This window comes from Pleurodeles waltl, chromosome 4_1, assembly GCF_031143425.1.
Source record: "Pleurodeles waltl isolate 20211129_DDA chromosome 4_1, aPleWal1.hap1.20221129, whole genome shotgun sequence".
Taxonomy (NCBI): Eukaryota; Metazoa; Chordata; class Amphibia; order Caudata; family Salamandridae; genus Pleurodeles; species Pleurodeles waltl.
The window spans coordinates 152,047,981-152,063,777 of NC_090442.1; the positions used below are offsets into that span (position 1 = coordinate 152,047,981).

General features: G+C 49.0%; 1 protein-coding gene across 1 annotated transcript in view; it reads left to right on the forward strand.

Annotated features, from left to right (window-relative positions):
- Positions 1–15,797, forward strand: part of LOC138288490 (intestine-specific homeobox-like) — an 82,732-nt gene that overhangs the window by 43,366 nt on the left and 23,569 nt on the right. Inside the window, exon 3 of the mRNA XM_069230042.1 lies at positions 5,094–5,245. Within this exon, the coding sequence (XP_069086143.1) occupies positions 5,094–5,245 (152 nt within the window). The remainder of the gene's footprint in view (positions 1–5,093; positions 5,246–15,797) is intronic.

Here is a 15,797-nt window from a genome sequence, read left to right on the forward strand (position 1 = left end):
ACTGCGCACGAGTGAACAAGATAATAAGCACTTACCTTCCAATCCTCACGGACACAGAATCACCCCCCCCCCCCCAGTATCCCATTCCCCAGTAGTTAGACTAAGAAAGGACGTGAATGCATGTGGTCATCCCACTTACAGAAGATATTTGTTCCTTTTCCCTTTATGGTTGACGGTGGGATCCTACGAGGACGACCACACACAGTGCCAAAGGAGAAGAAGAAGAGGGACATACCACTAGAGGGGAGAAACGCATCACCCAAAGGAGAAACAGAACTTAAACCATCTAACTGAAATATCCATAGTACCTTTTTCAATAACCAATAAAAACACTTACCTTAAAACCAAACATACCTCTCCCGAGTATCTATACTGTGGGGACTGCTACATTCTGCTAAGAACCTTCATGTCAGATCAGGACTGCACACAGCCTTTACCCACACAGATCTGGATGAACAAATTTGAGGCACTGTTTTAAACCGGTCATGCCTTGCATGGTTGGTTTTGGTTCTCTGCTTACCCTCGAATCTCACATATGATTAACCTTCTTGGAGATATGATGAAGCACAGAAAATCTTTGATCTGCTGGAAGTGCTAACAGGTAAATCCAGTGAGTGCACAATGATGTTTGCTAGGGGGAGGTGGGCAGACCTCGAGGAGATGCTTCTTCTTTGATTTCCAGTCCTTCGACCATCCACATGCAGGCAGGGCCGGCTTTAACGCTGGTGGTGCCCGGTGCGACAATCTTTGCCTGTGTCCCCTTCTCCCCTTCCAAGTGACCTCTTTCTGCACAAATTCCCTCTCTACCACCTTCCAAGGGTACCCTTCATCTTTCCATAGCCCTTCTCTCACATGTATTTAATTTCTTTCATAGCGCTATTCATACCAATAAAGGGTGTCAAAGCGCTTTATATCACACATATTATACAGAGAGAATGAATCATGCGTGTGTAAATCAATGTATTGGAATTGTTACATAAGACAAAAAGGACTACAAGGTGTAGAAGTCACATGTCATCTAAAATGGTAGCCAGTATATATTTCAAGAGCGCTTAATCTGGAGAAGCACAGAATCTGGAATTAAAATGTAACCTCGTATTTGAGGTTGGCTTTACTGATAATAATGTATTTCTATACAAGCAAATGCTTTTAGCAACCTTAGAATAATGAAAGACTGGAGGAAAAAACATTATTTTCGAACCTACGTTTTACAGCTCGCATGCAGCGCTTCGATGTCATTTTAACAGCACATTGTGCTATATTAGGATTGTACCATATGAACTGCAAGTAACAAAAGGATCTCCGTAACAAAAGTAGCAGCCCAATAAGCTATCCACATAAAATACAATTCTGTGATCTGCATGGTACATGTTCTTTGCAGCAGGTACTACTTTATGGTAAGTTAAAACTGTCACTAGAAAAAAGTAGATACAGTAATCACTAGATTATCTTGACGTTTTTTATTATTGCCTGAAAGTTCTTGGGTGCACAAAGAACTCTACAGCCGGTGTTTGTAACCCCATAAGAAAATTTAAATACAGCTCCCCTCGAGCTCGGCATCCAGTGCGGTGGCACTGGTTGCACCGCCCTAAAGCGGACCTTGTGTGCGGGCCTTAAAGCAAAATGCTACAAGAGCAACACCCACCCATTTTGCAAAAGACCAGAAGTCGGAGGGTGGGCTTCTTCAGTACCAAATTCTGAACCAAACCTCCTCCCTCCTCTCTCTCTCAACCCAGGGCATGATGGTGCAGATATCTTCCTCCAGAAATCTTCCACGAGGGAGGTTCGGCTGAGAATATTTAGGGATCAGTGTGATTTTGAAATATCCATTTGTGGTGTGGTACATCGGGTCATGAAGATATACCGTCTTGACGTCTGTGCTTTTCCCCCATTTTTCTTAAATTAGACTCAGTCTCTAAATTGCCATTTGGTTGTTATTCTTTGTATCCTCCTATACACCTGATCAGTGTTATCTAAACAACCAGGAGACGTGGGAAACCACTCTTGCCAAGCGTTTAACATCTAGGGTGTGAACTCCAGATGATTATGCATGCTCTTCAAACTAGTGAGCGCTGTTAGAAATTCACCAGGCCTTGCTGTTTGTCAATTGCAGTGAAGGAGTAGGCCATCAGATGAATTTGGACAACGAGGCAGCCATGTGCTACGTAAACTGTCAAAGGTAAACTTGGTTCTTGATGGATTTAGGTTCCTTACTCCAAAATGGAAAAGCTTGTATGATATCGGGTATGACGTTTCTTCAAGGAGCAGGAATGGGTGTGCTGAACTTCTGAGTTGAGCATTTACAGGTTCAAGGGAGATTTTCCTATGTCTGATAGTCTTTCACACAATTATGCTGTGCATTGGCTAGCCACTGATCGATCTGTTTGGATCAGAAGATGAAATGCTTCCAGTTTTCTGCTTGGAGAACCCTTGTCTCTGGAGTTGTTCAATGTTTTATGATGGTCTTTTGGCAATACAAGTATTCAGGTCTGTGTACAGTTAGAATCTCAAAGGCTGTCCTGCTAATAGCTTGGCAGTTGCAGAGTATTTTGATTAGTGTCCAGTGTGCAGTCCTCATAGCCATCCTGCGATTATCCCCTAAAAAAATTAATTCAAGCATTCCAGGTCCACATCCAGAACATTTTTAGAGAGATTCTGTTGATTTTCCTATGATAAATGTATTGAGGTTATCATCTCAGTTCAGTGGATGGGTGATCTAGGGACATTTTATGATCATAAGCTTCTTTATCGTTTTTTTTTTTCACCAGGGCTGTTTTAAGCTGAGGAAGTGTCTGAGTAGTCTATGCATATGGTTGAGACTTGGTTCAGGGTTTCAGATCCTCTATCTGTGACTTTTAGTACAGCAAGACAGGGAAGAATGTTGTCTTGATGAAACTCAACTGGTGGGCATAGGTGGCTGTATTGCAGGATCATTCGGCTAGGTGCACTATACCCACCAGAACACACATGGTTAATGCAGCTTTTGTAAGTCGTCAAAAGAACTTTAGGGTGTGTACTTACATGATATCAGCAATGCAGCTACCTGGACCTTGCCACATCCCGATGATGTGCACATTACAGGTCAACCGAGACTATGGGGGTCATTTTGACCTCGGCGGTCTTTTGTCAAGACCGCCGAGGGACCGCCGTGCTGAAGACCGCCAGTGGTGGCGGTTTTCCGCTCAGCGTATTATGACTGTTGGCAGCTCTCCGTCCTTTTTCAGACGGAGAGCCGCCAACAGCCATACTGGCGGTCGGCGGGGAAATGAAGGTGTTCTGTTGACGGTGTGGTGTCGGCGGAGCAGCTCCCATGGATCCCGTCCCCTCCCGGAGGATCGACGGACCAGGTAAGTCAAACGTCCGATAGGGGAGAGGGGTGGGGGGGTGTTGTGTGTTGTGTGCGTGCATGGGGGTGTGCGTGTGTGTATGTAGAGGGGGTGTGTGAGTGCGTGTATGCTTGCTGGGGTGTTGTGTGTTTGGGAATGAGTGCGTCTATGTCTGTAGGTATGTCTGTATGGATGTGTGCGTGTATGTTTGAATGTGGGTGTGCGTGTCTGACTGTGTGTGTGGATGTTGGCATGTATGTCGGTGTGTGTGCGTGTATGTGTGTTGGTGGTGCCTGCGTGCATGTCGGGTGTGAATGAGTGATGTGATGTTGGGGGTCGGGGTGGGGAGGGGGGTCCTGCCACCTTTGGGGGGGTGGCAGGGCTGGTGGGGGTGTAGGGGAGGGAGTCAGGGTGGGGGTTGGGGGTGGGGGAGACCCCTATCAGTGCCAGGGAACGAATTCCCTGGCACTGATAGTGCTTACCGCCATGGATTTCATGGCGGTTCCAAACCGCATGAAATCCATGGCGGTCAGCCGGGTCCAAATACCGCTGACGGTATAGTGACGACCGTCGGGCTGGAGACCCAGGTCTCCAGCCCAGCGGTCGTATCCGCCCTGGCGGGCGGAACAGAGAAGCGGCGGATGACCATGGCGGTAACCGCCATGGTCAGAATTCCAAAAATTAGACCGCCAGCCTGTTGGCGGTCTTACCGCCGCTTCTCCGCCGTCCGCCAGGGTCGTAATGACCCCCTATATCTCTTAATGAGGCATTTGATACTAATTTGTCAATAACTGTAGATGACAAGGCATTCTTATGTGTCTGAAGAAAGACATGGGTGGCACGACACATAAGGACACTGTTGTTGTGGTTCTTGGTGATTCATGCTATCCACCATGATGCTGCTTTCTCAAGAATGAATCAGTGTGATTAGAAATGCTGCCAAGAGAATAAGAGGGCACTTACTGATAAGACTAGGTACTCCAAGTTCAATTCTTCCCTATCTCTGTCCGAGTATCCCATGCCCCCCAGACCTGAGAGTTGTTTTCTCATCCATGGATGGTGCAACTTGGCATGGAGAGGTGGTGCCAAGGGGGCAAGATGTTTTCATAACATAACAACAGTGTTAAAATGCATTTTTAAATAATGTTAAAAAGGGAGAAGGAAAATAATACTATACAATGTTATATGTTATTCAACTTAGAATCACTTGCAGGAGTAGACTCTCCTCAAATAAAGCAATGAAGATTCTTTTCATGTAGTAAATACATTGCATAATTTTAAACATACATTGGCAAGTTTTTTTTTTACAGAATGAAAGTGTAATTATAAGCATGTGCCATGCAGTGGTTAAAACAGCGGTTCTTAATCTGGGTTCTGTTGTCTCCTGATCGTCCGCAATGCCTACTCAGAAAAGTCTGCAATTACATAGACAAGTAATAGCAGCAGATAAAAAAATCTTTTGGACAGCAAAAGCAAACACATAAAACTGAAAATGTTTAAAGATGTTCTTTAAATGTTAAGAAGTTTGAGACCAAAAACGTATTCAGTATCCTTAGCAGCGCAGGTACAGCAAACAGAATCTAGTATGGACGATGATAGGGGGCTCAACATAAGGCAAAGACTAAGAACTGCTAGTTTAAATCATTTTCCCCTGCTTTAAGTGAGTGACCTCACCAGTGTCTAAGCCAGCGGTTTGGCTTTTGTGTCGTCCCTTACACCTCTTCAGTGTGTCTAATAGTGTTATTTGGCAATGCTTTTAACGTGCAGGTAGGATAAAAGGGAAGCGGAGAATCCGGACAACCTTCACGGTTGAGCAGGTCTGTGAGCTAGAGCGGATCTTCCAGGTGACGCACTACCCCGATGTCCAGACGCGTGAGCAACTGGCAGCCGCCATCAGCCTCCCTGAGGCGCGAGTCCAGGTAATTACAAATCTGACAAAATGGAGCGTGCCCCCTACACATTTCTTTTTTCTTATCTGAATGTTTTTGTATATTTTTTCAAGCCCCTACCCAGAACACAGTGATGTGATATGCAGCAATTATATAGTGGTGTATACCATGTAGTGGGGTACTGAAGTGCAGCATCAGACGGGTACTGTGGGGAGTGTGTGCTTGGCAGTGTTGTAATTGTATTTATATAGCACTTACTACTCCTGACGAGGCATCAAACTGCTTTTTGGTGAGTAGCATAATACTTCGGAACCCAAAAGGATTAGTGTTGGATTAGTGTAGGGAAATATGAGTACAGTATTAGTATGAGTTGATTCGAGCAAAGGATATGTGAGTTTGTTAGTAGGTTTGAACAGAATAATGGAGGGATAGAGGAGGGAAGAATTCAGAAGTGTTAATTGGGAGTTTATAATAATAAGATGATGCTTGGGATGAGTAAAGGAGAGATGGAGGAGGGAAGAGTCTGTATAAAGGGGTTAGGGAGATCATAGTAGTAGTAGAAGGGATTTTCGATGAGTCAAAGCTGAGATAAGTGAGGGAGAATTTAGTAGGGTTGTTTGGGAAATCATAGTTGTAAACTGAGGTTCGGGGTGAGCCAGGAGCGGTAGAGGAGGGAAGAGCTTAGGCAGGGTTATTTTGGAAATTATAGTAGTAGAATGGGTTTGGGATGAGTCAGAGAGTGGGGGTGGAGGATAGATTGATAGAGTTATAGGGTGATGGGGAGACAGAGTAAAGCTTACAATTTTTTTTTTTTTTTTTTTTTTGGGGGGGAAAGGTTCAGTCTAGGAAAGTGTGGTTACTCTGTGCCGTGCCTTACATAACGATTTTAAAACATAATTAATAACCACCAACCTATTTTAGCTCCCTGTGTCTCAGATATAGAAGTAAATAAGAAGATATGAAAAGTTGGACTTGATATATTCAAATCTATATAAATACAACAGTGATTTCTAGAAAAGACAAACAAAAAAAAAGAAGTGTTTTCCCAAGCAAAAGAAAAAAAAACAGTGATGTAACATAAATAATTCAGTAATGTATGAAGTTAAAGGAGGAAAGAAAAAAAGAACAGCAAAAAGACGAAAGATAAAAAAGTATCAAATTATACATTTCAGCTAAGAGAGTAGGATTTTCTTACTAGTTCAACACTAGGGGTAACATCATCCAGAATAGCCACCCAGTCAAAGAGCTCTGGGCTCTTGTTTACAATAGATTGCTCCATCTTTGATTCTTTGATGTTCCAAAATAGGCATACCCAAAATCAACACAGTCTAATGTTCCACCAGACATATCAAGTAATTCCAGAACTTGTTCAACCACGTTACCCTTGATCAACAAATCTTTTTCTTTACACCCTTGTAACTTCACTATTGCCATTTGTTGTGCTGCTACGTGGGAAGCTTTTTTGGAGTCGTATGTGAGTGACCAAAGAGATGCTTCTACCTTGGTTTGCAGGGACTAGCAGTGTGAAGGAGGAGATGTGAGAGATAGGCAGCAAAATATAAATATAGTTAGGTGGCAGTTATGATTTACTTTGCAGGTTCCATGTTATGTTTTATGGTTTCTGTTACACTAGACATAGGAAGGAGGCAGGAATCTATCTGGATGATCCGTCTTATACAGAGATATGTTCACTAAACCAATAGAGAAAGTAAATACTTATCAACTCCCAGTGGGAAGCATCAAGTAACCATTACATCTGACCTGACCAGTCACTGGCTGGCCAGAGGCGGTCCCTAGAGAGTACTGGTGAGGTAGTGTCAAAACACTGACACTGCCGACATTGGGCCAGATGTGGCAAAATCCGTTTTTGCCACTTACAAATTGCGAGTCTGAGCGACTCGCAATTTGCAAGTCGCAAAAACGGATGCAGCATGGTGTCTCAGACACCTTCTGCGACTCGCTATGGGGTCGCAAAGACCCACCTCATCAATATTCTTGAGGTGGGTCGCATTTTGCGACCCCATAGCGAGTCCCTGCACTCACAGGGAAGGTGGCCTGCTGTAGTCAGCAGACCTCCATGTCTGCGTCTCCTTTTTAAATAAAGCAGTTTTTTTTAATTTTGCAGCCCATTTTCCTTAAAGGAAAACGAGTTGCAAAATGAAAACCATTTGGTTTCGTTTTTTTCAGAGTAGGCAGTGGTCCATAGGACCACTGCCTACTCTGAAAAAATATTTATGTCGACATTCACAAAGGTGAAGGGGTCCCATGGGGACCCCTTCCCTTTTGCGAATGTGTTACCACCAGTGTGACACTGGTGGTAACTGCGAGTTGGTTTGCGACCGCATTCGCAGTCACAAAGCAACTCTGAATTGCGATGCGAGTCGCAAATAGGAAGGGAATTCCTATTTGCGAGTCGCATTCCCAAATTGCGAGTCGGTACTGACTCGCAATTTGGGAATGTGCATCGCGTGAGGCCGTTTGCATGGTGCAAACTGCGTTTTTCGCAGTTTGCGCCATGCAAACGGCGTGCCACATCTGGCCCATTGTGCTTAATACTTACACCCAATTTAAAGGTTCTTCTGACACACTAATGTCCCTTCCCTCATACACTTTTGGAATTACCATGTATCAACATTGCAGAAATATTGAAACTGCACTTTGAGCCAGATGTACAAAGCCCTTTTGCATTTCTTAACGGTCCGAATAAGTAGTTTGGGCAGTTAAGAAATGCTGAAAAATGCCTTTTCTTATGTACAAATGCCCTTAAAGAATTGGAAATTGAGATTTCTACATTGTAGAAATCCCAATTTGCGATTCCCAGAATCGGAAATCACAAATAATGATTTCCTATTTGTGATTCCTATTCTGATGTACAAAGCATTACCTAAATGCGACTTGGGCCTTTAGGAGATGCAATTACCACCGACTTAAAGTCGGTGGTAACCAGGTGCAATTTACATAAAAAGCACCCCAAGATTATTCTTTAACATTGAAATAGAGCACACACATGCCCCTGAGGAATATGTGTGCTCTACAGGTACACCCCTTTTTTTGAGGTGCACCAATGGGGGCCTTCTGCCCTTTGCCATCCCTGGTTTTCAATTTCCTAAATAGTAATTTCTTAATTAGAAATCGCTATTTAGGAAATGCAAAACCGGCCCATTGACTAAAGTGCAATGGGATTTCTTAATACCGATTTCTAAATAGAGCTTCCTACTCTGTACATAGCGTTTTGCATTTCTTAAATAGCGATTTCTATGAAGTTGCTAGTTTAGAAATGCAAAATTGCATTTTTGTACATCTGGTCCTTAGCGTCTTTGCCCAGTGGCAATATTACAACACCATTCCGAGATTCTGAGAAACTACACCTGGTTTCAGCACATTTTGCCTCTTTCCACGTTTTTTCCCCTAGTTATTTTCGCTATATAGATCTGGACAAATGTGAACCAAGAAAACCACGAGAAATGCGGAATTACCATACATCTCAGAACGCTGGCATTGTAAGGAAACAATGTTTGTTCCCAATCCTTGTACTACCTGGTATTGGAATGAGGGCCTGAATGGCCCAATTCACAACAGACATAAATCAAGTCATGGGAGGACCAGGCCTAAGCACGCATACTTTACAGTTCTCTGGGTATTCACAGACTTTGGGGGTCATTCTGACCTCGGCGGTAAAAGGCGCTTACCGCCGGTCAGAAGACCGCCATAACACCGCCGCGGGCGCGGGAAACCGCCACAGTCATTCTGACCCGCAACAGGCAAACCGCCAAAAACCCGACATCCACAAAAGTCTGCCACACCAACGGCCAGCGAAAAACTGGCGATGACCAAACCTCCACTGTCACGCCAACAGAAATATGCCCATTCCATTCCGACCCACGAATCCACGCGGCGGTCTTTCAACCGCGGTATTCCATTGGCGGTACACACCGCCGCGGTCAAAATACACACATAGCTCCAAAATACATTGGACATTTTGAAATACACACACCTGATACACATACAAACACCACTCCCACACACCCAACACAATATAAAACACACACCCACATCACCCACAAACCCCTACGACCACCATTTATTGACTAAGACCAGAGAGAGACACCACCAGCTAGTACAGAGCATTCACAGGAACATAACACCATCACTCACACAACATCCACGCACAAAACACCACACACCACCACACTCCCCACACTCATCACCACAAACACCACCCCACACCTCATCCACACCACCCCATGGCACCCCAAAGACACCCCAGGTTTTCAGACGCTGAACTCAGGGTCATGGTGGAGGAAATAGTTCGGGTAGAGCCCCAGCTCTTCGGGACACAGGTGCAGAACACCACCATTGCCAGGAAGATGGAGCTATGGCAAAGAATAGTGGACAGGGTCAACGCTGTAGTTCAGCACCCACGAAATCGGGACGACATCAGGAAGCGGTGGAACGACCTACGGGGGAAGGTGCGTTCTATGGTATCCAGACACAACATCGCGGTGCAGAAGACTGGCGGCGGACCCCCACCTCAACCCCCAGAATTTACAACATGGGAGGAACAGGTCTTGGCGATCCTGCATCCTGAGGGCCTCGCAGGAGTAGGCGGAGGAATGGACTCTGGTAAGTCTAATCTCAACTACTTCATCCCCCCCCACCCACCGGCATGCCAAATCATACCACCTCCCTCCTCCCCCACCCCCATCACACATCCTCCTTCCTAATGTCTCACCATCACAACCCACCCATCCTAACACCAAGCCCTGCATGCGACCACAAACCATGGACACCCATCACCTAAGCATGCCCACTGCACATACCCATCCCCCCCCAAACCACCGTCACAACAGCCCCCACAAGGGAATGCCAGCACTGGGGTACACGGGCACCCACCCATTGCACACTATGGCACACACAGAAGCAATAACCATACTCTTATACCCCTGCAGGACCCGAACGCCACGACACCGCCCAGGAGGGTCCAGAAATGTCCATTCCACCCCCAGAAGAGGCCCACAGTGATGACAGCAGCTCTGTCTCCCTGGACCCAGATGACCAGCCCGGCCCATCGGGGACCTCGGGACAGTCGGTTCCCCTCAGACAGCCACAGGCCACAGCAGACCTACCCCCCTCTGGGAACACCAGCACAGCACCCACCCAGCGGGCCCATTCCTCTGTCTCCAGGACACGTCAAGCAGCGGTGTGTCCACCACTAAAGGGCACCCAGGTTAACCCACCACCCCAACAACAACAGGGACCTGGGGGCAGTGGTAGTGGGCACACGGTCCAGGGGACAGAGGCCCAGGGAAACAGGGGAACTGGAAGGGCTACTGTGCGACAGGGGGGGGACAGGCCCAGGGAACCCACTCTCCATGAGGCCCTATCCTCCATCATGGGAGCATACCACCACTCCCAGGAGACGATGGCGACGGTCCTGGCCAGGTTCCAGGAGATCCAGGTACTGCAGGAGGAACAGTTTATGGAGTTCAGAGAAGAACTCAGAAACATCAGTTCCGCAATGGGCACCATCGTTGTGGCTCTCAATCAGATATTCAGCACATTGCGGGACCATGTGGCACCACAAAGGGCCCCTGTCACTAGCATGGACAAAGAACAGGCTACCACCTCCGCCGGCGCTAGTGGACAGGAGGCCCCGACACAAGAACAACAGGCCACCAGAACCCCACCCCCTGCAGAAGGAGAACCAACCCTCAAGCGGGGCCTGAGATCTAGTAAGAAGACAGAGTAAGATGCCAAGACCCCCGCCAGGAAAGGATACCCCCTGATTGTCATCCCACTGTCCCACATTGTCACCCTGTCCAACCTTAAACTGCCCCTGCTCTACCTTCCACAGGCATATGGACAATGCACCTGTGAGACTGAAAATCTGAACTCTGCCATGGACATTCCTCCACCATCACCCATCACCGAATTGCAACCATTACCCAAAATTGAGCACTTTAATAAACACACTTATTGCACAAAAATAATCTGGAGTCTGCCTGTATTTTTGAACAAATGTATTACACAGAACCGTGCCAAAATGTCCAGTTACATTGTGATGACAACATACCACTGTCACACAGCTGTAGTCCATGGGGAAACAAAGCAGAGGTCACGGAGTGGGGCCCACATCTCTGAAATTGGAAGGGAAAGTCACAACTCAGTTAACATACACTGGGGGGAAACTCAGACAGTAGAGAGGCAGGAGACTTTAAGTAAATGTAAAATGCCGGTGTTGATTCTTACCTGTATGTCATTGAAAATACTGCTGTATTACTGTGTCCCTGTTGTCTGTGTCGTCCTCTTCGTCTTCCTCCTCTTCACTCTCCGCAGGCTCCACAGCTGCCACAACACCACCATCTGGACCATCCTCCTGCAGGAAAGGCACCTGGCGTCGCAAAGCCAGGTTGTGAAGCATACAGCAGGCCACGATGATATGGCACACCTTCTTTGGTGAGTACATTAGGGATCCACCTGTCATATGGAGGCACCTAAACCTGGCCTTCAGGAGGCAGAAGGTCCGCTCGATCACCCTCCTAGTACGCCCATGGGCCTCATTGTACCGTTCCTCTGCCCTTGTCCTGGGATTCCTCACTGGGGTCAGTAGCCATGACAGGTTGGGGTAACCAGAGTCACCAATTAGCCACACACGGTGTCTCTGAAGTAGTTCCATCACGTAAGGGATGCTGCTATTTCGCATGATGTACGCGTCATGCACTGACCCAGGGAACTTGGCATTTACATGGGAGATGTACTGGTCAGCCAAACAGACCACCTGGACATTCATGGAATGATAACTTTTTCTATTCCTGTACACCTGTTCACTCGTGCTGGGGGGGACCAAAGCAACATGTGTCCCATCAGTTGCACCAATGATGTTGGGAATATGTCCAAGCGCATAGAAATCACCCTTCATTGTAGCCAAATCGCCCACCTCAGGGAAAACAATGTAGCTCCGCATGTATTTCAGCAGGGCAGACAACACTCTGGACAACACCTTGGAAAACATAGGCTGAGACACCCCTGATGAAATGGCCACTGTTGTTTGAAATGACCCACTTGCCAAAAAATGGAGTACTGACAGAACCTGCACTAGAGGGGGGATCCCTGTGGGTTGGCGGATGGGTGACATCAGGTCTGGCTCCAGCTGGGCACACAGTTCCTATATAGTGGCTCTGTCAAGCCTGTATGTCAGTATGACATGTCTTTCTTCCATTGTCGACAGGTCCACCAGCGGTCTGTACACAGGAAGATTCCTCCATCTCCTCGCAAGTCCCAGCGGACGGTGCCTAGGAAGGACAACATGGAGCACAGAGTCAATCAACCCACAGGTACGTTCCCGCAGCTTGCACAGTACACGATTCTCAATGCATTGAAGGCTTGTATGAGTGTTGATGCAAGGCCTAGGCATGTGTGATGCAGTAGAAATTAAGATATGGGGGCCATTGAAATGGCGGCTGCCGGACCTGTGAAGTGCGACAGTGGGATGTGAGTTCAATGCGCTGGCGTGGCACACCGTGGCGGTAGGCGGTCGAAGACCGCGGCGCAAAGCCGCATTGGTTAACATTGAACCCTATGGGTTTCAGGAGCCAATGACGATGTGCACCGGCGGTCGCGGTACGCACCGCCGCGGTACGCACCGCTGCGGGCGTGACCGCCATATTCTATCTGCTTAATCACTCGATACCTGATCATCCACAGGAGAGGACCTATACTGCAAGTGCTGCTGTGACCTCGGTCTGGAAGAGACAAAGGCTGCTGCGACTGGGGAAAGGGCCCCTGCCTTCACTTCTGAAGAATTGGAGAAACTCGTGGATGGGGTCCTCCCCCAGTATGCGCTACTCTACGGTCCTCCAGACCAACAGGTAAGTACACTGGGACCATGCTTTGTGGCCAATGCCTGGGTTGAGTGGGGTGAATGAAAGATGGTGGGGAGGGGAGCGAATGAGGCATGCATCAAACGACAGATGAGAGCATGTGCCACATGGCAAGGGTGGGGATGGGGGGCCACTCACATCGAGCATGCAGAAGGTGATGATTTTTTATTTTCTCCCCCTGTACATGTCACATAGGTCAGCTCCCATCAGAAAATCGACATTTGGCGTGCCATCGCCAAGGACGTTCGGACCCTGGGGGTCCACAACAGAAGGGGCACCCACTGCCGGAAGAGGTGGGAGGACATCCGCCGCGGGAGCAGGAAGACCGCGGAGGCTCTGCTGGGGATGGCCTCCCAACGTAGGAGGGGTGCCAGTCGTACCTTGACCCCCCTGATGTCCCGGATCCTGGCAGTGGCCTACCCCGATTTGGATGGGCACGTGAGGACATCACAGCAGACACAAGGGGGTGAGTACAAGCACATTCTGCTGATTTTGCGCACATTGGAGGTGTCTGGGTGGGGGAGGAGGGCTGTGGGTATCCCTAGGCCAGGGCGATTTCTGTAGGCTAGACCCCTCCGTTAGGCATGGCCCTGTGCCCCCGCCCCCCACCTCTGTAGGTTGCCTAGTACAGCTATTCATGGCCCTGTGTCACCTATGTGTGGAGTTGTCGTCCATAGGCTTGTAGGCCATGTCCCACGGATTGAGTAGTGTACCCCAAGTGCGCGGCGTAGCGCAGGGGGCTTCTGTGTCTGTCCTCTCCGCCAACGGTGTCGCCAATGCATGCACTCAACATGTCTTTGTTTCTCCACCCCTCCCCCCCCTTTTTTTGGTGGTCTTCCTGTTCATGTGTGCATTAGCATCATCAGGTGGAGGAGAAGTGGCATCGGAGCACGAGGGAGCTGCATCTCACATGGCCATGGAGGGCCATGCAACTGACTCGGATTTCACCAGTGAGACGGAGGGCGAGGGTAGCTCCACAGCGGGGACACGTGGTGACACCAGCGACATAGACACGTCCTCGGAAGGGAGCTCCCTTGTGGTGGCGGCAACATCCGTGCCCACCGCAACAACAGGTACAGCCGCCACCCAGCGCACCAGCTCCGCCCTCCCAGCAGCCCCTCAGCGTTCGCCCCCGTGCCCGCTCACCCAGGAAGGTGGGCATCTCCTTCGCCCCAGGCACCTCAGGCCCTGCCCCAGTTACCCCTGCTGCCCTCAGTGAGGAGGTCATTGACCTCCTGAGGACGCTCATTGTTGGGCAGTCTACCCTTTTGAATGCCATCCAGGGTGTAGAAAGGGAGGTGCACCGGAGTAATGCATACCTGGAGGGCATTCATTCGGGTCAGGCTGCCCATCAGCAATCGTTCAACGCTCTGGCCTCAGCACTGACGGCAGCCATTGTCCCTGTCTCCTGCCTCCCTCCTCCAACTTCCTTAACCCAGTCCCACTCCCCTGTACCTCTGCCTATCCCAGACACACCTACAGACCAGCCTGCACACACCTCAACACCCAAGGGAAGCTCATCCAGACATAAGCACCACACATCACACAAGCATTCACCCAAGCAACATCCACATGCAGACATGCCAACAGCCACTGCCTCCTCTGTGTCCCCCTCCTCCTCGTCTCCCTCCTCCCTCCCTGTGACGTCTCCACTCACACTTGCATGCACAACATCTTCAGCCACTACGTCCATCACCAGCACAGCCACCAGAACACTCCGCACACGTGCAGTCACCACCCCCACTACCATGTACACGTCCCCTGTGTCCTCTTCCAGTGTGTCTGTCACCCCCTCTTCCAAACCACACCAACGCAGACAGCCACCCACCCAACAGCCATCCACCTCACGACAGCCTCCAGCACAAGCACCTGCACCCAAAGACACCAGACTTCACTCTCCTACAACCACATCCTCTTCCTCCACTCCCATACCCACTACAACTACCCGTCCCTGTCTTTCTAAATTGATTTTCCTTTCCAACCTTGACCTCTTTCCAACAACTGACCCACCCCCTCCATCTCATAAGACTCCAATGAGCACCTCAGCCACCACAAAACCTGGACCTACAAAGACAATAGTCCAAGGATTTTGGAGTCCACCACCTTCAAGGCCAGCTACTTCGGCTAGGAGTAAAGAGAAGGCCAGCCCACCCCCTGAAAAAAAAGGCAAGAAAGCCAGTGCCCGGCGCGAGAGGCCAAAGACAGCAGGCTCCAAAAGCACTACCCTGGCACCGTCAGGGAGTGGGGTGCCACCTGGCACACCGCCAAAGGGAGGAAAGGGCCACAGACGAGCAGGGAAGGGTGGCAAGGGCAGCACGCCCGACAAGTCCGGCAGCAGGCGAGCTGCCCAGGAGGGCCCCACCAGCCCCATTCCAGGTGTGCAGGAGGACACCCACGGGCCCGGGACGGCAGCACAGGAGGGCCCCGCAAGCGAGAAGACAGATGTGCACGAAGGGCCCGGCAGCCACATGTCAGGTGGCGAGTGAAATCCATGTAATGGCCGGATCTGGTGACCTGGACACACATGTCAAGCACCGCTGAACAGGGCCCTTCAAGCCAAGCACCGCTGAACAGGGCCCTTCAAGTCAAGCACCGCTGAACAGGGCCCTTCAAGCCAAGCACCGCTGAACAGGGCACCGCCGTCTCAAGAACCGCTGAACAGGGCCCTTCAAGTCAAGAACCGCTGAACAGGGCACCGCCGT